This window comes from Tamandua tetradactyla, chromosome 19 (assembly GCF_023851605.1).
Source record: "Tamandua tetradactyla isolate mTamTet1 chromosome 19, mTamTet1.pri, whole genome shotgun sequence".
NCBI lineage: Eukaryota > Metazoa > Chordata > Mammalia > Pilosa > Myrmecophagidae > Tamandua > Tamandua tetradactyla.
Genome location: NC_135345.1, coordinates 25,477,107 through 25,503,449, shown reverse-complemented (window position 1 = coordinate 25,503,449; position 26,343 = coordinate 25,477,107). Strand labels below are relative to the sequence as shown.

Genomic DNA, 26,343 nt, shown 5'->3' with positions numbered 1-26,343 from the left:
TATAAAACCTTATACAAAGGCTTACTAAGAAGATCGGTCTAGTATCTATGGGTCTGACAACCTGTCAACTAATCTGCTAGTTATATAAGAGTAACAAAATAACCACCAAAGTTGAGCTAAATCAGAGCAATATTAACACATTAGGAAAATATACTACCTTATTTAGCTCAGGAAGCACATGGTCTTCTGTCATTCTCAACATTGCTGGCAATATAAAGTTAAAACAATCTTTAAAGAAAAACTACAAATACATTTTTTTAAATATTGTTTTATTCTTTTAGTCGATTCTTTTTTAAAAAAATATTTTTACTGAGCCATCTTCATGCACATACAGTCCATACATAGTGTGCAATCAATGGCTCACAATATCATCACATAGCTGTGCATTCATCACCATGATCATCTTCAGAACATTTGCATCACTCCAGAAAAAGAAACAAAAAGAAAAAAGAAAAAAAAATGCATACCATTCCTTCCCCTCCCTTTATTGACCACAACTATTTCCATTTACCCAATTTATTTCAACCTTTGTTCCCCTATTATTTATTTTTTTATCTATATTTTTCACTCGTCTGTCCATATGCTGGATAAACAAAGCATCAGACACAGGTTTTCACAATCACACAGTCACATTGTAAAAGTTATAGTTTTACACACTGTCTTCAAGAATCAAGGCTACTGGAACACAGCTCAACAGTTTCAGGTACTTCCCTCCTGCCATGCCAATACACCATAAACTGAAAAGAGATATCTGTATAATGCACAAGAATAACCTCCAGGTTAACCTCTTGACTCTGTTTGAAATCTCCTAGATTTCAAAACTCTATTTTGTCTCATTTCTCTTTTCTTCCTTTTGGTCAAGAAAGCTTTCTCAATCCCATGATGCCAGGTTATAAATACAATTTTAATTATAAATGCATTTCAAAGACTAGATATGTTTCACTCAAGATTAAATTTTCAATTTGAAACAGCTTCTAATGGGGTACAATATTTATATTATTATTACTTTCTCCAAGGAAAACTTATTTTTCTTCTGAAAACTAAAGGCTAAAGAACCTAAATTTGATTTTCCACGTTCAAAACTGTTGGCCTAATCATCCTAAACTATTATTTCCCTTTTTCTCCTTCAACTCAATAGCCTGCCATTCCAAACAAATTTATCTGCTGCTCTGTGCTAAGATTATGAGTGTAGGTCCTTCTACTCTACTGATATTTTCTCCATTAAAATATTTGAGTGCTTCTCTCCAAAAGCCCCAAATTACCAAAGAAATGTGATCATCTCTCTAGGGCTTTTTTTTTTAATTATACAAAGACATTTGCACGGACATTTATATGTATACACTCACATATCTGTGAACTTACATATTTTTCTTTAGTATCTATGATTGACTCTTTTGTCCTTCCATAGGGTTGTCCTCATGGACAACATACAAAAACATGTTTTTTTTGTATGCTGCGAGTGCTCATGCATAATGTTAGAATATGCTTCCTCACAATGTTTGGTCAGTACTAAGCTATTTGGAAATACTTTTGCAAATGCACACTATTTAAAAAAATTTTTTTAATTAATTTGAACAAGGTTATATAGCTAACAAGAAGCAGAGTTGTGTGGTAGTTAGATTCAGTTGTCAACTTGGCCAGGTGAAGGCATCTAGTTCTATTGCTGCGGACATGAGCCAATGGTACATGAACCTCATCTGTTACTGATTTACTTCTGCAGTCGGCTAGGAGGCGTGCCTGCTGCAATGAATGACGTTTGACTTAATTGGCTGGTGCTTAAATGAAAGACTCACCAAAGCACAGCCCAAGCAGCTCAGCATACCTCATCTCAGCACTCCCAGCTCAGCCCAGGCCTTTGGAGGTACAGAAAAGAATCACCCCGGGGAAAGCTGTTGGAACCTAGAGGCCTGGAGAGAAGGCCAGCAGAGACCATCCTGTGCCTTCCCATGTAAGAAAGAACCTCAGTGGAAAGTTAGCTGCCTTTCCTCTGAAGAACCAGCAAAACAAATCCCCTTTTATTAAAAGCCAATCCATCTTTGGTGTGTTGCATTCCAGCAGCTAGCAAACTAGAACAAGTTGAGATTACAATTAGGTCTCCAAATCTCCAATCTGGTGTCCTTTCACAATGCCATGCTCTAACAACTTGGACTGAGAAGTAATTTCTCTTCTCATCCAGATATTATTAAGATTAGGATAAGCAGTAAGAGTATAAACTGCTTAAATTATTTTCAATAATTCTAAGTAAAACCAAACTACTTCTGTAAAAGAAAATGGCTTCTAAGGTTTCATTCAGTTTTAATATTGTAAGGCTCTTTACTGTAATTAACAACTCTCATCTTAAACAGGCTGGCCTTACAAACACTTTGGCTCCCCATTCTGGCTAGTGTTGGTACAGTTTTGAAAAAATCTAAAATGTTCAAATATCAACATCTGCAACTCACATTCAGTTCTTAAACAACAGCCGTTCTATCAGGGAAACAAATATGAAGTTTGCTTTTATAACAGAATTGAAGATGCAGCCATTTGTTGAAATGATATTAGCACATTAGAGGTAATTTATCTTCTATTTCACTCAAGAATTTTAAAAAATATGGAAAAAATTCTATTTAAAGCCAAATTTTGCCTATGTTGGAGGAAAATGAATTCTGGATTATTTTAAAGATATTAACAAAAAGGTCACCAAAACAGCAGTACAAATGGACCTAAATAAAACATGAATATAATTAATAGTATATGCATGTACATAAAGTGAATAGTAAAACATGTAATATCAAGTCAATAAATATTTGTTAACAACTCACCCAGGAGATAAGGTACTGTGGAGATACAAAAAATATATCAGTCTCGGGCCTTGTCCACAGTGGTCTACAATCTACCTGGCTAGAGCACTGCTGTCCAGAATGGTAGCCACAAGCCACATCTGACTACAGGGCACTTCAAAAACGGCTAGTAGGATTAGGAGCTGAATTTGTAATTTTATTTAACTTTCATTTGACAGCCACAAGTGTGGCTACCATACATTGGGCCTAGAGACAGGAGACCAAAGTTCAAAATAGGAAGTAAGCTACTCAAGAGCAGAAGCTTATTTTTTCCCTCTTTAATCTAACAGTACCAAACACACAGCAGGGATTAAAAAATGTTACTTTGTCAAGTCTACTTAAAATTTAGGCCTAAGAGTCACCCCCAAGAGAGCCTGTTTTGTTGCTCAGATGTAGCCTCTCTCTCCAGCCAATACAACAAGCAATCTCACCACCCTCCCCCGTCTATGTGGGACATGACTCCTAGGGTGTGGATCTTCCTGGCAACGTGGGACAGAAATCCTAGAATGAGCCAAGACTCAGCATCAAGGGATTGAGAAAAACCCTAGAATGAGCTGAGACTTAGCAACAAGAGATTGAGAAAACCTTCTCCACCAAAAGGGGGAAGAGTGAAAGGAGACAGAGTGGCAATGGCTGAGAGATTCCAGAGTCAAGAGGTTGTCCTGGAGGTTATTCTTACGCATTAAGTAGATATCACCTTGTTAGTCAAGATGTAATGGAGAGGCTGGAGGGAACTGCCTGAAAATGTAGAGCTGTGTTCCAGTAGCCTTGTTTCTTGATGATGATTGTGTAATGATACAGCTTTCACAATGTGACTGTGTGATCATGAAAACCTTGTGTCTGATGCTCCTTTTATCTACCTTGTCAACAAACAAGTAGAACATATGGAATAAAGATAAATAATAGGGGGAACAAATGCTAAAATAAATTTAGTTTGAAATGCTAGTGATCAATGAAAGCAAGGGGTAAGGGTAGGTATAATCTTTTTTTTTTTCTTTTCTGTTTTCATTTTATTTCTTTTTCTATTGTCTTTTTATTTTTTTTCTGAATTGATGCAAATGTCTAAGAAATGATGAATATGCAACTAAGTGATGATATTGTGAATTACTGATTATATATGTTGGTGTTTTATTTGGTTTGTTAAAAATTTTTAATTAATAAATACATTTAAAAAATAGTACAATTATTTAAAAAAATGTTACTTTATTCTAATGAGACATTACAAAAGAGAAAAAGATGAACTTTCAGTGAGTGACGGATACAGTAAACATTATAAGAGAGCTTCAATGTATCTGTGGGGAGAAGGAGATGTGTGGGGGCACAGATGACACAAGCACAGCTATGTGTAGATGACTGCTGTAGCTGGTGAAGGCTACATTATACTCTTATACTCTTCTCTCTACTTTTACAGGCATGCATAATTTTACTAGAGCAACTGAAACATTCTAAGATGATACTCTCAGAATTTTTTAAAAGGTGTTAAAATAACAAGGATATTTCATTCAATTAACTTACCCACATACAGCCACCGAAAAAATGCTTTGAAGTTTTTCATACTACTATCTATAACTCTAAAAAGATAAAAATAAAAGCAATCAGAAAGAAAATTATTGTGTGGGGTTCATGTATCAATGCTCAATTGTCATGGAATAGAATAATCCTCACTTTCCTACTTTATCCTATCTGGATGACCTTTTAAGCCTTTAGAACAGCAGTTTTTACAGAATCAAACACATAACTAAAAATAAAATTCCAGAAGAGCAAATTCTGATTCTTTCAAAAAATAAAGCAAATAACTCTGATTCTAACTGGTTATAATAGCCTTGCCATACACTGAATAATATTTTTCCTAGCATTCAGTAAAGCGTGAAATCCTTTTCTAACTTTGCAAATAAAAGACATCAGGAAAACAATGTTTTCAGCATTATTTGCAGTTTTAAAAAAATGCCCACTGGTCAGTAAGAAGAAAAAACAACATCCCAAACAGAAAACCACTATTATAAATTTGTACTATGTCACCACTATTGATATTAAAGAATATTATTTTTGAAAGTTGATTTTTGATTCTAACAGTAACGAATGAGATCTCAAAAACTGAATTTCCCTAGGCTTTAAACAAATGTATGCCCCAAAATTAGTTTCATAAATGGAAGTCATCTTCATTCTGATGAAACTATCTCTGAATATACAGATGGATATCATTTTTTTATAATCTTCTTTAGGCTCACCTCTAAAGATAATTACTCTGGGCAAAATAGTAACTGTACTTTTTTCATTATTAAACCTCAAAGCCCTGCCCAAGTATTAAGTGTTATAATGCTACTGGAGAAGTAGGCTGGTAACATTAAACCCTTCTATACAGAGTAGAACATTCGAAAGAAAACATAAGACATCTCTATGTTACCAAGCAAAATGATCAAAACTCTCTTGCAGCAAAAATGAAAAAAGAAAACAACAAAATCATTACTTTGATAGTTCTCCTCTTATTCACCTTTTAAAATAAATTTTGAGATACAATTTACATAAAATTAAATGCACAATTATATGTGTATATACGAAGAACTTTGAGCCACCAATACAATCAAGTCAGAGATCATTTCCACAAGTCCTTCTGAGTCCTTTCTCTGAAGTCATCACCCCTGCCCCATGCAACATTAAAATTCTCACTGCCTCATTTTCTCCAATTGTAACCTGCAATAATAATGCTAAAACCTGTAATAATAATGTTACAGTCTACTTACCTCAATGGGATGGCAAGTTAAATAAAATATCCTTCATTCATATTCAAAGGTGATCATAAAGAGCTTAATAGTTTATATTTCCTCTCAACAGATATGGTGAAACAAAACATAATTCAACATATGGAATAGGTAATCTCATTTCTCTTTTCATTTTTCTGTTCTGAATTTACTGTCTATAGCCTCTAGTGGATAAGGAAGTTGGTCGTGTGTTACAAACCCACAATAACAAAGAGAACGAAAAAAGAGACGAAAATAAAATTCAGAAATGTCAAGAGCCGAGGGAGGCCTGGGTGGGGACTGATGGAGCAGAGCAGAGGAGCCACATGCCAGACAGTGGAAAGAGAGAGTAGGAAGCAGTCACCACCCTGCAAACCCCAGGGAAGTTCAGATATTAGAATGTCAGGTTCAACAGAGATAGGATGATGGGGTGGGAGGAGATAAGGGATAAATTAAATAGGAATAAAAGGCAAGCATCAGGTATTTGAAGAAAGCCTGCAATAAGAGAACAAGATAAAAAGAAAAGCGGCCCATAAAGCAAAAATACAAGATCAATTCAGCAGATACGATTCAGAGAGCAAGAGAAACCATAAAAAAAGTCTTACTAGTATTCTCAGAGAGATTTGAGAACAGCCACACCCACAAAACAAGGGTTGAAAAGGGAGTAAAGAAACAAAAAAAAGCTTCTGAACATTAAATAACAGGCACCATAATTAAAAATTCAATAGACCGTTCAATTCAATAATACTGTGGTGATTGAGTTATGCACCCCAGAAAAAAACATGTTCTCAATTCTAATCTGTATTCCTGTGTGTGTGTGAACCAACTGTAAACAGGACCTCTGGAAGATGTTATTTTTAAAGTATCACCAACAGAATGAGGGTAGGACTTGATCCAGACTACTGGGGGTGTTGTAAGAAGGCCACAGTGAGAAGTAGGTACCAGGAAGCCAGCGTGAACCCAGAAGAGAAAGAAAAAGACATGGATGTGAGGTAAGGAATCCTAAGAATTGTGCAAGCCAGCATAAAAACACTGCTGACCCCAGAAGGAAAGCAAGGCTTCTACTCTCAAAACTCTAAGCCAACAAATCTGGTTGCTTAAGCCAAAGCCAGTTTGTGGCATTTGTAATAATATCTCGGGCAAGCTAAGACACTATCTTTGTTACTTATTCCAAATTCACACCCCAGACAACCCAGTCATTATCAACTTCCACTCTTTCAATTCTCAATTTCAGGTATCCCATTAAACAACCACCATTTCCTATTTTTCCAGCATCCTCTCTTCAGTACCCCAATACTTGCCCCACTAGAACATGCTATCTGCGGATTCTACCACCCTTTCACTCTCTCATCCCCCTCCCCCAGGTCCTCACTCTTCAAGGAGCTCAGATTACAGGTTCCATACCCTTGCTTCACCTCACTTGCCCCTCTCTGTGTCTTTACTTGCCAAGCCTGTACATCTAACTACTCAGCTCCTGCACCTGACCCTCACAGAGAAACCCACCCAGTCAGCTGGTGTCCGCTTAACACTCTCATGAACACTCACCATGTGGCTCCCAGCTCTGCTGGCAATCCTCCTGTGTGTCACCAGTCCCTTCACTCTCCCTCTATAGGTTTCTTTTACTCCTAAATCTTTATCATTCCTCCCCATCCTTATTCTCAGCTAATGACAGAATATTCCTTATTTCATTAAGATTTAAAAAAATTAGAAATGAAAGCCCCAGAATGATTTCAGAATCTTTACACAAATACACATGCCAGTTTGCCCCATTTCAGTAAATATCAATTCTACTCTTCCAGGTGCTTAGACCCTAAATGCAGAATCATCCATGACACCTGTATTTCACCAGTGATATCTAACCACTCAGCAAATCTTACTTCTATTTTCAAAATTTATCCAGATTCTGACCATTACATATCCTTCCAATACCATCAAGACATTATCTCCTCTGTCCTTGCCCTCCTATAACCTACTCTCAAGATTAAGTAAGTAGCATGAAGGATCTTTTAAAGATTTAGGTCACATCTGACCCTCTCTCATATCATATCTCTGCTCATAATTCCCTCAGGGATTCTCATTAGAGTAAAATGAGTGAAAGGTAAAGTCCATCCACTTGTCTACTGGGTTCTACGTGAGGACATCACCTCGCTCAATTAATTTCCCACCCCTCATGCTCACCCATTCATTCCACTTTAGTACAGTGGCCCCTGAGGCTCCTCAAGCATGCCAGGAATGCTCCAAACTCAGGGTTTTTGCATGTGTTACCTTTCCACCCTAAGACAGCTCCAGGTGTCACTCTCTCCAACTCATCTTCTCAGTGAAGTCGTCCCTGACCACCTATTTAAAACTGTCACCCTCACTGCAAGCATAACCAAGGTAGCCTTCCCCTTCTCAACACTCCCTATCACTATCTGATATACCATATATTGTAATTATTCGTTTACTGTCTGTCTTACCACGTTTTAGTCATATGTTCTATGAAGGCAGAGATTTTTATCCATTTTGTTCACTGCTATATCCTCAGCATCTACAACTCTTTAAAACATAGTTGAGTGCTTAATGTATGTCTACTGAATAATTGAAAGCACTCGACAACAAAGTAAAGAACATTTCTCAAAAAACTGAAAAGACTGAAATGAAAACTAGGAGAGAAAAAATAAGAGACATACAGGATCAACCCATGAAGTCTAATAACTGACCAATTATAATCCTACAACAGAAGTCTAGTTTAAAAAGAAAAAGAAAAGGAAATTACCAAAACAATAACACAGAATTTCCCAACACTAAACAGGGATCTTTAACAATGAATGAAAAGACCCACACTGAGAAATGCTATTGTGCAATTTCAACATACCAAGGGTAAAAAATAAAGCTTTTAAGATGAGAAAAAAAATAACCCTATAGAAGAATGAGAATAGAGAGGCACAAGACCTTGAATTAGCAACAAAAGTCCAGAATACAATGGAATCATGCTTTCAAAGTTCCTCAAGACAGTGATTTTCCCCTTAGAATCATATACCCAGACAAAATCAACCAAGTGTGAGGGAAGGAGACAAGGACATAAAAGGACATAAAGCTTATTTTCCATACTGCTTTATGAGTTGGTGGAGGATTTATTCCAACAAAATGATTAAAGAAACCACAAAAGAGAGGAGATCCTGGAAATCCTGGATATAACCAATGAAAGCAATGAAGAAAATCCCTGCAGGGCAGCTGAGCAGGAAATCTGCAGCACAAATTTCCAGATTGATGTTGGGAGATGGGAGGTTAAAGAAGGAGAAACCTGGGCCAGAGAGAAACTCTAGGAACACGATACCACCTTTGAGAAAGTGAAAGAGCTTCAGCATGTGATAAAAGCAGACAATACTAATGGAAAAAAAAATGCCAAATAAAGTTTAGGAAAATCAAAGCAAACAAAAATAAAAAACAGGGAAAAATGATTACTAAAAATTGATAAGTAAAAGCAATGGCAATATAGTCATAAAATTTAGAAATAATGAGACAGCTTATAGAAGAAATATTTACAAGAGTTAACATGATTCCCTGTAGAGAAAGGATCTGAGTTGACGATGAGTGGGACAGGAAAACAGCACTTTATAAGATCCCTGTACTACTGGCTTGTTTTAATAATATAAAGGTATAATTTTGGTAAAAATAAAAACACTCATTTTAAGAAAATTATGACAACCTACTAGGTTCTTATTTAAGTTAAAAAGTGAAATATTCTCAGGTCAATAATATCAGGTATCCTCAATACTTACTGAAGAAGTTCATTTGCCTTGAGTATGAAAGAACCCACAGCAGTAATAGCATCTAAAGGGAAAATATAAGCAAATATCACTTGTCAAATAAGTTAACTGTACTTAAGGTATTCTACTGAGAAGTGAAATTATTACCTTCAATTCCTGCAGCATCTAGCCCAAGAGGTTCATATTTTTGCTTCCATGATGCCATGCCTTTCAATTCACTCAAATGGTATAATAAAGACTCTGAGCCACTATCAAACCAGAGCATAAATAAATATTATTACTTTTATCAAAGTGGCAGGTAAGTACTATCATTTGCCTGAAAATTTCTAAATTTTCAAAAATAAAATCTAAAGGTAACTTCAATTTTGTTTTCGGGAGAAACAGTTATTTCTCAAACTATTTCTAAAAACTGCAGTAGTATCACTGGGCATCGTTACTACTAAGATGAAACCAGAACCACAAGAATAAATCTTAAAAGAAGATCAAAATATGTTCCACAACTAGTCCTGACATTTAAGATAGTCATACGATCATCTTCTTCACTCAACAGCCACACATTCACCGTTCAACAAATATTTATTAAGCACCAACTTTTGGTCAGGCAATGTGTTGGATACTGGGGAAATAATGCTGAACAAAAATTCTTATGGCACTTAATGAAGAGACCACTATAACCACACAAACATAGCTGTGAAGGAAACATACAAGGAGCAGGTGTAACAAAAGAACATGATACAGTCTGAGGCATCAGGGAAGGCTTCTCTGAAGAAGTGATATTTGAACTGAGAACTAAAGAATGCAAGCAAGAGAAGGGCAGGGTAAGAGTACCGGAAAGTCAGAAGGGCAAACAAAAGCCCTGGGTGGGAGACAAAATGTCAAGTCGGAAAAATTAAATGGCCATCGTATATGGGTAAAGCAAAGAGGCAGATATGCTGAAGCCATGCAAAGGACTCTGGTCTGGGTCCTGAGAGCAATGGGGAGGCACTGGAAGTTTTTAAGAGAGAAACATGCTCGGATCCACTGCGGAGAAAGCATTTGAGGGACACAGTGTGGAATGGAGGAGACCAGTCAGGAAGCTACTGCAGTAGTCCAACAGAGACGCGATGCTAGCTAGGATGGGGACTCAAGGGTATAAAGGGACTTATCAAACTTTAAGTCGAAAACTCAGTATTCACTAGCAAACTTCTTCACTGAGGTATGAACAGAAATAGCATTAGATTTGAAGATGGGGAATGGAATCTTGGCTCTGGCATTCAGTAACTTTGGATCAGTTATAAAACCATTCTGAACATTAGTTTCTTGTATAAAATTAGGATAATCATAACCAAGACCTTAACAAGGTGTCAAATGAAAAAAAATTGTACATTTTTTAAACTGTAAAATGATACAAACATAATTTTGCAGACTCAAAAAAGGGGCATATTCCCTATTTCAAAATAAACCTCATGGTAGTTTGGATGAGAAAAAAGTCCAGACAGGGCCTAGCCTAGTGTAAAGAGCTGGAGAATTATTTCAAAAACCTGAATTATTTAAATCTTGAGCACTCCAAGACTTCCCTCAAATGCCAAAGCAACAATTTTAACTACAAAAGGCTAAAAAAGAGAATGACGAAGTGAAGGTTATAAAAAGAAAACAAATGCCATGACATAAGAGCTCCATGTACATTTGGATGCAATTCCAAAAAATTCTACATCACCTGCATACCTCTGTAAGTGACTTATAACCAATTTTTGTATGCTGGAATATGATGACTCTATAGACTGGCCAAGCTTTTTTAAGCCCTAATTAAAAGAAGAAAATACATTTAGCATACAACTAGGACATTATATGTCATTCTGGGAAAAAAAAAGGAATGTATTCATAAATACGTTATACCTTTACTGTTAACTGGTTCATTAAGAGGGTCTGAAGTTCAGCACTACAATGAAAAAGAACATATTTTTAGTCATTTATCCAAAACATGAATGCGTCCTCTCAACTTTGAAATTTTAAAGAACAAATAAGATTTTAAACAAAATAAACAAAAAGAAATAGCCCCTCTCCAGAAATTAAGACTCTGTGGTGTTCACAAAGGAGTGAACAGAAACAGAAAACAAAAGTCTAGAAACAGATTACAGTATATATGAAGATTAATGTACACTAAAATGACATTTCAAATCAGTAAGGAGAAGCTGTAATACTCAATAAATCACAATAGGCAATTATCTAAACATTGAGGGAAAAAAGTTGGCCTTCTAGAGCACATGACCAAATAAATCACATCTGAAACATGCCAATGGTAAAAATATAAACCATATTAAAGCTTTAGAAGAAAATATAGACCAATCTTTGAATAGACTTAAGATGGGCAGAGGGTTTCTAGAAACAATAGCAAACGCAGACACCATATAGGAAAATTTGGATACCAAAAGATATTCAAACTTTCATATATATATTATATATATTTTTTCATGCATAAGTGATCATCATATAGAGATATGTACACACACCTATGTACTTATAACAATTACATTTACATAAAAAGTATTTGCACAGAAAAATCTAGAAAGATATATACTAAACTGATAACAGCAATCATTCATTTAATAGTGGCTTTAGTGAGTAATGGGATTAAGCAACTTTTTTTTACAATATTTTTTTCAAGTCATCAAGATTTTCTAAATTTTTTTTTAATACAACCAACTGACAAACAACAAAAACATTCTTAACGTATGAACATTCCAAACTTGGTGTGCAATCAATGGCTCACAGTATCATCACAGAGTTGTATATTCATCACCATGATCATTTCTCAGACCATTTACATCACTTCAGAAAAGAAATAAAAAAAAGAAAAAACTCATACATACCATACCCCCTACCCCTCCCATTCATTGACCATTAGTATTTCCCTCTACCCAATTTATTTTAACCTTTGTCTCCCCTATTATTTATTTATTTTTAATCCATATTTTTTACTCATCTGTCCATATCATAAAGGGAGCATCAGAACAAGATTTTCACAATTATACAGTCACTTTGCAAAAGCAAATGACAATCACCAAGATTTTCTAAAATTTTTTACAGTGTGTATAAATTATTTTGTTCAATAAAAAGTTACTTAAAAAAAGAAAAAGAAAAGCAAGGGCACCTAGTATGAGTTTATTACCTTGCTTTACCCCACAACAGCAGGTGCATGAATTCATCTTGCACTGAGGTAGTTGTGTTCTTTTCCTATATGAAACAAATAAAATGCTAATTAATAAACTACCAGTATATTTATATGACATTATGAGAACAATACAACTCCCTTCCTCTACATCCCTAATCAAATTGATCACCTGCATATCAGTGACTGGAAGACAGTCAGTGAGCTATTCAAGCACTTGTCCTCCTTCCCCAAACCCCTTCTGCTCCACTCCACAATCCTGTTCCTACCAAGGCCATGTCATCAGGAAGAGAGGCTTTTTTGAAAATTTCTGAAGACTTCTACTTTTGAAAATAGTTTGAGTTTAGACCAGGTCATATGAAAGAACTCATGAATTGATTAGCTCTTTACACATCAGAACACTTTTTCTCAAGTACCTCATCAACTAAATAAGGAAATGATGCATTCTTAAGCTCTTTTTACAAGAAACTTCAGTTATATTACCTGCACAAACTTAGTGAGACGAGAATCCATCTGCATCAGTATTTCTTCCCAGGCTTCACACATACACGTTAGTGACAAATTAATATACTATTAACAAGAAGGAAAAAACAGTAAAAACTACTTAAGCTCACATGCTGACTAAATAATGTGCTTCTTATTGCCAACTGTCTCAAAGGAATACAGAATATGCTTTCAATCACTCTTGTAACTCCCTTAAGCCCGAGAAAAAGAGAAGACCATTGCTAATATTTAGAAATCATGTAACTCTAAAATATTCAATAATTCTTAGAATTCTACAATAAAGCATTCTTAATGCCTTTACCTAGTAAAATAAATGAACCCAAGCTTTTTATACATAAGATATGACTAAATACTAAATACTGTCAAAATGATGGCTTGGCAGTTTTTTTTTTATTACATCACAACGTTTTTTTTTTATGTGAATTTTTACAACACAAACAAAAGGTACAGAGACGCAATATATGAATGTAGCTAAATGCAGATGGTGACTTTTATTTCTTTTACAAGAGGCCAGGATTCCCATTTCTGGTAAAATAAAGAGACTGCACATAGGCAGAAATAGTTTGGTCGTTAGCTTCACAATTTTGCCTAGAAATGATCTATAGATGCATTTCCCCCCTGCTACTTAACATAAAGTGTAAAAAGGGAGTTAAGGGATCTGCAAGTGAAATTATTACCCTCCCCACTATGTGGGACATGACATCCAGGGGTGAAAGTCTAACTGGCAATTTGGGACATGACTTCCAGGGGTGAATTTAGCCCTAGCACCATGGGATCGACAATGCCATCCTGACCAAAAGGGGGAAAAGAAGCATAATACATAAGGTGTCAGTGGCTGAGAGAGTTCAAATAGAGTAAAGAGGCTACTTTGAGGGCTACTCTTATGCAAGCTTCAGTTAGACATTGCTACCTATCATAGTTTGCTAAAGCCCAACCAAAATCATTCCTACTAACCCTAAAGAACACCTAGGGCATCATATGAGATTCTACAAAGGTTCCATACACTAGGCTTACTTTCCAGAAACCTATAACCTCCAGATGGGTCACTGGAACAGATAAGTCCTAAAACACAGAGGGGCCAGCCTCTCTAGAACATCAACTAGTTCCATCCCCCATCCCATATTATTGACAGCCTCTTCCAACATGAAAAAGTTAGAATGGGCATAGCCCAAATACCCTTAAAGAGTGGGAGAAAGATCAAAGCAGATGGTAGAGTTATACAGAGAAGGTAGGGTTTAACAAATAAATATGAGTGCTGAATCATTATATTGATTTTTTTTAATCTCCAGTATCTTGGAGCAGGTAGAAATAAAAACCTAAAATTGTGGAATTGTAATCCATAACAAACTCTGCAATCTCTTCTACAACTAATTGTTGTGGTGTGCATTAAAATTTTATTACTTTTTTGTATATGTTATTTTTCACAAAAAAGTTGATTGTGATGATGCACAGCTCTATGACGATACTGTGAACCACTGATTGTACATGGATGATTATATGGTATGTGAATATGTATCAATAAATTGCACTAAAATTTTAAAAAAGTGGAGGGAGTTAAGGGAAACTTTCCTTGTTGGTTCCTACCATACGAAAGAAGCTATACTCTATTTTAGCAGGGCCAATATATGGAAAATATTTAAATTAAATGTTATTACAAAAATGAAGGAGTAAGAGATTCTGGCTAGAGAGAGCACTAATAAGAACAGCATATATTTAAAGAATCCAAAACAAACAAAAAGGTTATAAAAAACTCCAGGTGCACTGTAAGTATACAGGTTTTTTTCCATGTGTATTTTAAACAATAGAAGTGTCAAAAATAGGGTCGGCTGGGCAGGCTACGGTGGCTTAGCAGGCAGAGCTCTTGCCTGCCATGCCAGAGACCCGGGTTCGATTCCTGGTGCCTGCCTGTGCAAAAAAAATAAAAGAAAAAATAGGGTCAACTGTGTTAGACTAAATTATTTTATTGCATATGCTGCACTGAATGGAACTTCTGTATTATAATTATCACAGAGAAGCCTAGTTTGCATCATATTATGGCAATTAATCCTCAATGAAAACCTTCCAAAGTCCTTTTATTTTGGAATATTCTGTAAACAGTGAAACCACCAGAACATGATTGTACAACAGTAAAATGTTCTCTTGCATGAAATGGAAGATATTGTTTTTAAAAAAGGCGGGGGGAGGTGGGAGTAGAACTATTGCTTTCCAAGTACACAGCAACCCTAGACAATTCAAGGCACCTTAATCTTCATGAACAACAACGACAAAATAATAAGTTTGGGCATGTTGTTAAATCCATCATTTTGAATCAAACTGGTACAAATTGGTTAAATGGATCCAGCAAACACTGATGTCCAAGCTGGCATATTGGCAACTAATATGTAACTGGTGGTCAATAGAGAGTTTAAAAGATCTTCCCTTTTTCTTTCTTTTCCAAGATTCTCAAAGAGTTCTGTGGTTCTAATATACATTGTTGAGTGTCCCAGTTTGCTTTCTTGTCCTCAAACTGACAATGTTTTCCCTCTAATTCTTTGTGCTGTGTTTCCAAACTCTTTTTCATTTGCTCAGGGTGCAGCTTCAGTATCCTTCAGTTTCTGAATTTTTTCTTTGATCTTCATCTGAAACACCTGCTCCACCTCCATCTTCATCATGGCTACACACGCCCTTATTTCTTCCTCCATCTGCACCAGAGGGCTCTTAGAAAGCTGTCCTTTATTCTTGTTGTTCTCAACTTCCACTATAAGTCACAGCTGCCAGTTTTCTGCTACTGCAGTTTTCATAGTGTACATTATTAGTGACATTTTTCAAGTTCAGCATGTGTGTTCTTATCAACATATTTCTTAGAATTGTAAAATCATAATGTTCGCCATTTTCAACTTCAGCAACACCCTAGAGGTACAGCCTTTCTCTGACCCTTCTGCCATTAACTTCAATGATAGTATTACTACACACCACAGCAAGAGGTAAACTGTCCTTTATCTTCTTAACAAGCTGATTTTCTTCTTCATCATCTGTTTCTGGAAATTCACATATTTTAATTTTATGTTCTTGGAGTTCCTTCATTATCTGTTTTTCAAACTGTTGGCACTCCTCTGGTGTGAGAGTACCTGCCTTAGCAATAAGGGGGATGATATTCACTTTTTCATGTAAGCACTTTATAAACTCAATATCCAATGGTTTAAGTCCATGTCCTGAAGGGGCAATGAAATAAAAACAGCACTGCATCCTGTTGTCAGACACCTGTTGTTTGTTCACTCAAAATTCTGTATTTAGGTGGCCCTCAAATTTACTATCAATGTAATCGATGACAGGCTGCTGACAATTACTATTAGTGACCACATCTCCAAATCCTAGGGTATCAACTATTATGAGTAGCAACTGAACGCCATCTTCCTTGATTACAAATTTAGATTGTTCCTTATGGGAAGGGCCTGGATACTCTGGAGAACACAAATTTGTGAGGAATAATGAGTTGATTAATGTTGACTTTCCCAATTCGGATTCATTTACTACCGTAAGTGTGAATTCAAATCCCAAACTTAATTTGGGAGATTTGCAAATCCCAGACAGCCTTCAAGGTTCCTTTGTTGAGCTACCATGGCACTGCTGTTGACTCAGCTATTCAATTTTAAAACAGGATCCTGAGTGGTTCAGTGGTAGAATGCTCGCCTTTCATGTGGGAGATCCAGGTTTGATTCCCGGACCATGCACCCCTGCCGCCACTCCCACCCCCCAAAAAACAGGATCCTGAAAAAGATACTGATCTTCAAAAAGCTTTGACATCAAGTAACATAGTGACTGTGGGATGCTGAAAAACATGACCACAATTCTTTGTAGCTCCTTCCACCAAAAGGTAGTGTCAATTTCTCTAGCCCTTGAATTTGGGATGACCTTGTGTCTTTAACTGAATGCAGCAGAAGTGACACTGAGAGTCTAGGGCCTTGAAAGGCTTTGCACGCTTCCACTCACACTCTTGGGACCCCTGCAACTATCAGCATATGGACAAGCCTGGGCTAGCATGGTGACCACAGATGCACAAATAAGCCCAGCCAAGACTAGCTGGATCTCCCCAGCTGAGCCCAACCCAAAGCGTCAACCTACAGAATTGAGTTAATTTGGGGAGGATTCATCAGGTACAAAAGCTAAATGATACAATGACTCTTTTTCCCACAGTTCTTCATTTGCAATAACACTTAAAATTTCAGAATAGTACTCTATTTATGGGAATATTTTTAAAGTTTTAAGCTATTTTTTTGTTTTCTCTTGTAGGCGGTAAATAGGATGACGTAGGAGTAGATTCCCAATTAACTTTTCTCTTCTTGCTTTGATGAAGATATTAAGAAGATTACATATCAGACTGGATACCTCTACCACAGATAGTCAGCATTATAAAATCAAGTTTTGAAAGTTTTTATTTATGGGACTTAAAAAATTTACAATAAATATTTAAATAAGCTATAAATCAATACCTGTAAAAGAGCTGAAATGTGAGTAAATTTTCTGGCCATCCGAGTTACTTCAGGTAAGAAAGAGTACAATAGATTGGTTTCAAGCTGTAAAATCAAAAAAGTAGAATGCAGTCACAATCAAACACACTACTTTTAAAGATAAATCAGTCCTTCCCAGCTCAAAAAAATTCTACAATACAGAGAAGACTCTAGGTCTACAATGTATCAAAAAGACTATATTACAATTCTGCCCCCTTTGAACATGACATAGTTCAGAAATAAACAGAACATCATCTAGGGATTTTTTCTGCTGCATCATCTCCCAGGGTCATTGATCCTCTCCACAAAGCAAGAATAAAAATAACCTACTTGGTAACACTATTATGAGGACTTAAAATGATCACAAATATACCCTAAATTTTTTAAAAGAAAGAGAAAGAACTAGAGGCTATTGATAAACACAAGTAAAATATATACTGCAATAATATGTGAATCATACCTCAGTAAAGTTGTTATTAAAGAGTATCAATCAGAAAATTCACAGAAATAGTGAAATATTTTATTAAATGATCCTAGGAATCATATTTTCACAGAACCTTAAGATGAAGAAAAATATCAACAATGCTTACAGTGAATTAGTAAGTTAAGAGTTCTCTGAAGCTCAGGATAGAAGAAAGAATGCTGGAATACATCACACACACTGTATCTTGCATCTTTTTTTGTTCTACCTTTGTTTGAGAGTTCTAGTGCACTTAAATTAAGTGGTTGGGATATTGAGATAATAATTTTTTTTTAAATTTTTATTAATAAAACCAATCAACATACAATATGATTTTCTTGCAGGCAAGGCAATTTCAATTTAAAACCTATACTGGAGCCAAACAGTTCCTTTAATCTATAATATAAATAGCATAAAACAAGTTTTTTTCAATATTAAATGGACATCTTTATAAGACAAAGTGGTGGTTAAGATCACAGACTCTGGAGCTAGAACACCTAGCACAACTTTCCAATTCTTTGACATCAAACAAGTTCTGCAGTTTCTCTATGTGACCATTTACTCATCTATAAAATGGAAATAGTAATAGTATCTACTGAATAGATTGTTATGAGGGTCAAATCAATTACTATGAAGCTTTTATTACCTGGCATATACTAAGTGATCAATACATATTTGTTGTTATTATTTCTAGAGCAGAGTCCTGAGAACACAAGTGGTACAAAGCTGAATTGTCCAGTGACTAGGGCACTAATAGACCATTGTGATGGCTTTGAGCTATGTACCCTAAGAAAAATACATTCTTATACTTATTCCATTCCTGTATAGGTGTGAACCCATCCTATACAGGACCTTTTGATGCTGTTACTTCAGTTAGGGTATAACTAACTCAGGATGGGTCTTAATCCTACTACTGAAGGTTTTATAGAGAAGGTCACAGAGAGAGAAAGCAAGAGAGAATGGCCAGAGGCTAAACATCAACAGAACCCAGAAAATAAGGGAGAAGCCAGGAGAGGTTACTATGTATACTGTGATATGACAGAAAAGCCAAGGATGAAGGATTGCTAGCAGCCAGCCCCAAAACTCCACTCTTCTGGGAGAAAGTATCACCTTGATGATGCCTTGATTTTGGGCTTCTCCTAACCTCAAAACCATGAGCCAATAAATTACCATTGTTTAAGCCAACCCACTGCATGGTATTTGCCTTAGCAACAGGAAATTAAAACAACCATCAAAGCACTAATTTTTTAAAACTATACTGGAGCGTGAAAATACAATGATAGTCACTATAATAAGATTCCATATATGGTGATCAATAAAAGGAAGGGGTATGGGGTATGGGATGTTCTGGTTTTTCGGTTTTTCTCTTTGTTTTTTTTCTGGAGCAATGTGAATGTCCTAAAAATGATCATGGTGATGAATATACAGCCATGTGATGATATTGTGAACCACTGATTTTATACTTTGGATGGACCATATGGTACATGAAGATATGTCCATAAAAATTTTTTTCAATAAAGATTCTATATATACGAAATTTTCAAACTCTAAATAGATTGCTTTGTTTTAATGACCATCAGACATCAGGGAGTGGGTAATAAAAATCTACGACACCTGTACAAAAATATAATTATTCTTTATTGCTACCAGGTTTTAAAACTCACCTGAAAGTATGAAACTTCTGAAGCACCATCAGTAGAAACCTCTGTGACCACTGATAATGATTTCAAATCACTTGATAAACATAATGCAAGACAAGTACCAGCAATCTGTAAAACAGTGAAACCCGTCAGAATATTTAGTAGTATTGTTAGACTGCATGCGCTTACAATACAGGAAATAAAAACTCACAGTGAGCTTTAAAAAGTGGAAATGCATACACCTGGCATACACCATATCCACAGCCCTAATTAATCACAGGACACAAAAAAGACAGCCCACTGTACTATCAGGGCTCCATATCAATATACTACACAGAACCAAAAGCATTTTCTGCCCTTTTAGGGCATGCTAAGAGGAGATAAAAACGCTGTGGAAAAGACCAAGACTTAGCAATCATGACAAACTCTCACTATATTTCAATCACAAACTATAGCTCTTATCCATCACAGGTCAGAGCTAAATCACCTGATACAGAGCTAAATACACCTCCATATTCAGGTGTATCACACCAATCCTTTTTATTAAAATAAAACAAAAACACAAATGATTCCACAAAAAGCCCCTGATCTTTACAGGCATCATATCACAACTATTTTATCTATGTAAGAAAATTATCCTCTTAACATTTAAGAACTAATAATTTCAATAATTGAAAATGAAAAGAAAAAAAAAGCAAGTGTTGTATTTTTTTCCCACAATTAATTAGTTGCTAATTCTAAGAAAAATAATACCAAAAATTTTAAAGGAAAACTTACCCCTGTGACTCGAGCAATTTTGAACATTCCATAAGCATAAAGCTCAATAAATCCAGAGCTTCCTCCAAGGACAAGTATATTAAGCCTAATTAAAAATAACGTAAGAAGCTGAAGACAAATCAACAATGGAGTTCTTAAACCAAGATATAAATTACTACTGCTCTCATATAATCTACATGCTAAAGCTCTCCTGCAGAGGAAACTGAAACAACCAAACAAAGCTATTGACTGATACCGCACATTTACTCATATTGAGCTTATTTCCTTTTTTTCAAAAAAAAAAGAGCATAACTTTTCTCTAACCTAAAAAAAATCAATTTATAGCCAAAAAGACTATATTATTTAACAAAAACTGTACTTACTCTAAATAACAGAACAATACTTTGCCCACTGAATACAAAGTGACATCAGTTTTAAATGGTTATGATAATAAATGCATTAAGTAAGCTTAAGAAACTTGAATGTTTAAATTTTAGAAACTGTAGTTCTTCTATACTCTTTTACGTATTAAAGCAAACACAGGTACATTATAATAATATTAAAACTTGGCAAAATGAAAGACCCTACAATGGAAACAAGTATCCAATATATATTAACATCTGCATATTGCTCAGATCTATTATCTCAGCAATGAAATAACATGACAAAAAAGGACTTGCTCTTGAAACTTCTTTAAACTACATCAAATATCAAATATCAACTTGAAGAAATTAAACATGCTATTTTTAATATCTGCAATTTTACCTGACATCTCCTAGGAGCTTAATAATTTCTTCAGAATTTTCTTCACTACAATACAGAAAACAATTAAGTTATATATGTCAATAATAAAATATTATCTTACTTGAAAACAAAAAGGCATTAGCTTACCTGAATATTTTTGAGGTGTTGCTATAACTAGAGAAAAACAAATATTAGAGTAAGAAATATTGCTAATAGAAATATGTTTTTAAAACCATGATGGCTTATAATTACGTATCCCAGAAATACATGTTCTCAATCTTAATCCATCCCTGTGGGTGTGAACCCATGGTGGGATCTTTTGATGCGGTCATTTCAGTTAAGGTGTGGCCCAACTGAATCAGATGAGTCTTAACCCTATTATTGGAGGTCATACAGAGAAGGCACAAGGAGCAGGGAGAAGCCAGAAGTCAACTGAACCCTGAAGAAAAAGGAGAGGACACCACCGAGTGCACTGCCATGTGTCATCAGAAAAGCCAAGGACCCAGATTGAAGGCAGCCAGCCCCAGGATGTCATAGTCATTGGTGAGAAAGCATTGCCTTGCTGGTGCCTTGATTTTGGACTTCTAGCTTCAAAACCACGAGCCAAGAAATTCCTATTATTTAGGCCAACCCATTAAACGGTATTTATTTTATCAACCAAGAAACAACAACAAAAAAACCTCATTAGAAAATTGTCCCATAAGGGTTAAAAGTAAAGGAAAAAGAAATCTGGAAGATTAATTCCAAAGAAATGTAATCCTGATCCTTACTTTTTTGGCAAGGTAGGTAGTTTAGGTAAGAGAAGATTTGACTCATCCTCAGCATTATAAAAGGATGTTAGGACACTAAGAAGAAAAAAAAATCAAGCATTATAAAACATCAAAGATTTTACTTCACTTTCAATTAAAGTCATTTTTTTTAAAAGATACCCAATTTTATAACACTGTCAAGTAAACATGCCAGAAACTGTACCACTGTAAAATAGATCATGATTTCTTAACTATCATCTAAGAACCCACAGTAAATATATGAGCACCAAGAATAATTAAAAAAAAGAACACTGCAACTATTCTATCATTTATTTATAGGTTCTATGGCTTATATACTGTTAGGGACTTGACAACCCATCAGATCTGTAAGACTATACCATGTACTTTCTTTTTTTTTATAAAAATGAGAAAAACATTTCTTTTATTTACCCACATTTATCATTTCTAGCACTCTTCATTCTTTCTGTAGATACAAGTCTCCATCTGGTATTGTTTTCTTTCTCTTTGGAGAACTTTTTTCAACATTTCTTTTGTTTTTAAATATTTTTATACCGTGTATTTTGAAATAGTCTCATTTATCCCCTTTTCTTTCTCAATCCTACCTCCAAATAAGGTTGGAAATAAATGAGGGAGCAAGTAAAAAAGTGGTGACTTGATAAGCACTTTTCCCCACTTTCACACAAAGTAGCCTGAAAGACCCCAGAATTTCCATATAACATTTACAAATTATTAGTAGGAAGTATGTTAAGAATATATTTAGCGGGTAACTGGACTGGGATAGAAATTACATGGTATACTCTGCTCCTTTAACCTTCTATAAATTCACATAATCATTTGCAATCCTTGATTAGTTGATGATGGATTAATCACTCTGTTTAATCTACAGCAAATTTCAAACCCCAGGCTAGGTCCTTGTCATCATATTCTTTCCAGGCCCCCCTTAGGAAACTGAATTAATATTCGGGATTTACGAATTAATCTGATATTAACTTAATGAAATTTAATTAGAAAGAAAAAGCTAATGGAAAGAAAACAATCACATCTCCCAAAAAGAAAAACAATTATTTTTCAGTATTACTCAAACCCAATGATCTCTTAGAGCATTTTTATTGCAAACCTGGTATATTACTTGACTATGCAGACTAAAGCAAAATTAATGTCATGAAATAAGGAAACTATTAGGACTATGAATACAGAATCCAATCAGCATCAGAGCAGAAGGCTCAATTTAGCACTTTTCATATTAAGAATATTTACTAAGACACAAAAAACAAAGCTCCGGACAAAATACATAGTAAGAAGGAATTCAGAACCTCACTTTGCTAATCAGTCATTTTAATTAATATTACTTGAAAATAAAAGTCAGTCATATCATCAACTACCAAAAAAATAAGTAAAAAGAGAAAAAAAATTGGCCATTAGAGCATTATTGTTCTAATAAAAAATTTTTTTCAGGAGAAAAAAAAAACTAGCATTAAAAATTTTCAACTTAGGAGGAGTTATAATAGAAAAAAATAGGATTTAACAAATGAGTATAACTATTGAATCACTATGTTGATAATTTCTTCTAGCTCCAGTGTTTTGGAACAGCTAGAAGGAAAAATCTGAAATAGTGGAATGGTAACCCATAATAGACTCTGAAGTCTGTTCTATATTACTTGTTGAAGTGTACTTTGAAAATTATTGCTCCTTCTTTCTTTTCTTTGTATATATGTTATATTTCACAATAAAAAACATTTATAAAAGTTTAAAAAAAATTTTCAATTTGACAAATTTAAAACCACAGTTTAAATGCAATGTACACATACTTGACACTCAAATATTTATAAGGTACCCTTTTAAAAAAAATGAAAACTACACGAACATTCTATTGTGACTGCTGAGGTTTTTCTTCTTTTATTACTCTACCTGCTTTCTACAGTCACTTCCATCCAATGCATACAAGAAACTGGAGCCTCCACAGCAAAAGAATGCAAGCTTTCAGGTTTTTCTACATCACACAAGACAATTTTTTTGGTGTCAGCAAGAGCAAAGGCCAAAACTGAAATGAGATTAAGAAAAAAAAAAAAGAATAAGAGTTAATTAGTATAATATTTGAGAAAAATAATGGGTATTTCACTTACTGCCCAGTTTTACTATCTTAAGCATATTTTAATCATGAAAATTATTTCATCTAAAAATTCCTCCCTTAAATAATATTTTAAAAAGTAAAAAGAGATCTTTGCATATAGTTTCACTTCTATGTAAGTTTATTTTCAAGTGCTGAAACTTTCATGAGCCATCTACCACCTGCTTGTGTACTATACTTAATATTTTACACATCAAAGTCTTTCTTTTATGTTTCTAACCCTTAAGGGGCAACAAGGCCAACAAATACTGATGAATCTTCTCCTTCTGTTACTGAATTACTAGCACAGTTTCTTACATATGTAACTAATATCTTCCTAACATACCAAGTTTAAAAATTTCTAAATAGAGGACAATGAGTTTTACTGTATGACAGCACACGCTAGATGTGAGGCAATTCTGCCTCAAAGTTTTTTTTTTTCCTATTTCAATGTACTTTTAGTGATATATATATTCACATACCATGTAATCAACCAAAGCATACAATCAATGGTTCACAGTATCATCATACAGCTGTGCATTCATCATCACAATCGACTTCTTTTTTTTTTTTTTTTTACATGGGCAGGCACCGGGAATCGAACCCGGATCCTCTGGCATGGCAGGCAAGCATTCTTGCCTGCTAAGCCACTGTGGCCCGCCCGCAATCAACTTTATGTGAAAAATAACATATACCCCACAACAACAGTTGTAGAATAGATTTCAGAGTTTGATATGGGTTACAATCCCACAATTTTAGGTTTTTACTACTAGTTGCTACAAGACACTCAAAAGACTAAAAGAAATATTAATATAAGGAGTCAGCTATCATACTCATTTGTAAATTCTACTTTCTCTGTATAACTCTATCACCTCCTTTGATCTTTTTCCCACCATTGCCTGGTTTTCTAACTACATTTTCTTGTGTTATTATTATTATTTTTGCTTTTTTAATTAGTTATTTTCCCTTTATCTCATCCTCTAAAATAACGTTATAGTTACCTAACCTCTTACAGATACTTGCAGATGAAAAAAATAATAATTATCCATTCAGCACCATAATTAGGAAGAATGGAAGAAGTACAAAGTTCAGGGTACAATAAAGTGTTTTTCTTATTTGTGCGAAGTAACTTAGTAAAGGAAAAAAAGTTCTTAAACTATACGTCTACCTAATACTGCTTTTTTTTTATTCTTCACCATGATCATTTTTAAAACATTTGTATCACTCCAAAAAAAGAAATAAAGAGAATAAAAAAGAGCTCATATATTCCATAACTCTTACCCCTTCCTCTCATTGACCAACAGTATTTCAAACTACCCAATTTTTAACCTTTATCTCCCCCTATTATTTATTTATTTTTGAACCTTATAGATTATTATTATTTTACTCATCTGTGCATACCCTGGATAAAGGAGCATCAGACACAAGGTTTTCACAATCCCAAGTTACACTGTAAAAGCTATATATATAGTCTTCTTTAAGAATCAAGGCTACTGAAACACAGTTCTACAGTTTCAGGTACTTCCCTTTAGTCACTCCAATATACCAAAAACAAAAAAGGGATATCTATATAATGCGTAAGAATAATCTCCAGGATAACCTCATGACTTATTTTTGAAATCTCGTCTTCTCTTTTTTTTTTTGTATGCTATATGGTGGGGTCATACTTCATTATTTTTCCATGTGAGTACACCATTGCTTGGCAGGCAAGAATTCTACCACTGAACTACCCTTGCACTCCTTGCCTCCTCTTCTTAAAACCAATTTTTAAGAATCTTGAAATAATTATTACCTGATAAAAAACATATTTTGCTGTCCAAAACATCAGACACATTTTTTAATAATAAACACAACTAATTAACTATATTTTAATATACACTAACTTCTACAATTTATATCAGAGGTACAGGTGATTTTTGGATTAAATGCATAAGATCTTAAGATCTTATTTATAAAGACCTCTAATTTGACATACACTCTTTTAAAAAAAAAGGCAAAATAAGTACAGAATGATTATAGCATTTTAAAAGCATTTCTGGAAATCCCACTTTTAGAAATTAACCTAAACAGCTAATAGCAAAGTTCTTTCCAGTGTTCAGAATGTTTTATGCAGTTTCTTCTAAAAGATAAAAATTGGCAACATTTAAATGCTTATCTAGGGGAACAGATTTAAGAAACTCCGACATATAAATACAATGATTACTACACAGCCATTTTGAAATCGATGTTGTAAATCTACAAAAACTGACATGGAAAGGGAGAGCCAAAAAAATAAAATAACTTACAAAACAGCATGTACTGCATGAGCTTTTGAAAAAAATGTGTGCATATATCTCCACATGTACATAGTTTGTCAAGAAATGTCTGGAAGGATGTTCACCAAATAGGAGAAGTTCCTATCTCTAACTGATGGGTTTTCAG

General features: G+C 34.7%; 1 protein-coding gene and 1 pseudogene across 2 annotated transcripts in view; both read right to left on the bottom strand.

The window, feature by feature from the left end:
- ANAPC4 (anaphase promoting complex subunit 4) overlaps positions 1-26,343 on the bottom strand; it is a 44,970-nt gene that overhangs the window by 12,307 nt on the left and 6,320 nt on the right. Inside the window, exons 4-18 of one of the 2 annotated variants that reach the window (XM_077136532.1) lie at positions 23,724-23,856; positions 21,816-21,890; positions 21,193-21,219; positions 21,067-21,111; positions 20,323-20,407; positions 19,570-19,674; positions 17,428-17,511; positions 12,938-13,024; positions 12,455-12,519; positions 11,182-11,224; positions 11,011-11,087; positions 9,454-9,554; positions 9,319-9,370; positions 4,335-4,390; positions 158-204 (exon numbers count right to left, since the gene is read on the bottom strand). In XM_077136532.1, coding sequence (XP_076992647.1) covers positions 158-204; positions 4,335-4,390; positions 9,319-9,370; positions 9,454-9,554; positions 11,011-11,087; positions 11,182-11,224; positions 12,455-12,519; positions 12,938-13,024; positions 17,428-17,511; positions 19,570-19,674; positions 20,323-20,407; positions 21,067-21,111; positions 21,193-21,219; positions 21,816-21,890; positions 23,724-23,856 — 1,082 coding nt within the window. The remainder of the gene's footprint in view (positions 1-157; positions 205-4,334; positions 4,391-9,318; positions 9,371-9,453; positions 9,555-11,010; positions 11,088-11,181; positions 11,225-12,454; positions 12,520-12,937; positions 13,025-17,427; positions 17,512-19,569; positions 19,675-20,322; positions 20,408-21,066; positions 21,112-21,192; positions 21,220-21,815; positions 21,891-23,723; positions 23,857-26,343) is intronic. The other variant, XM_077136533.1, reaches the window with a different exon arrangement.
- LOC143663520 (septin-7 pseudogene) lies at positions 13,347-16,746 on the bottom strand (annotated as a pseudogene).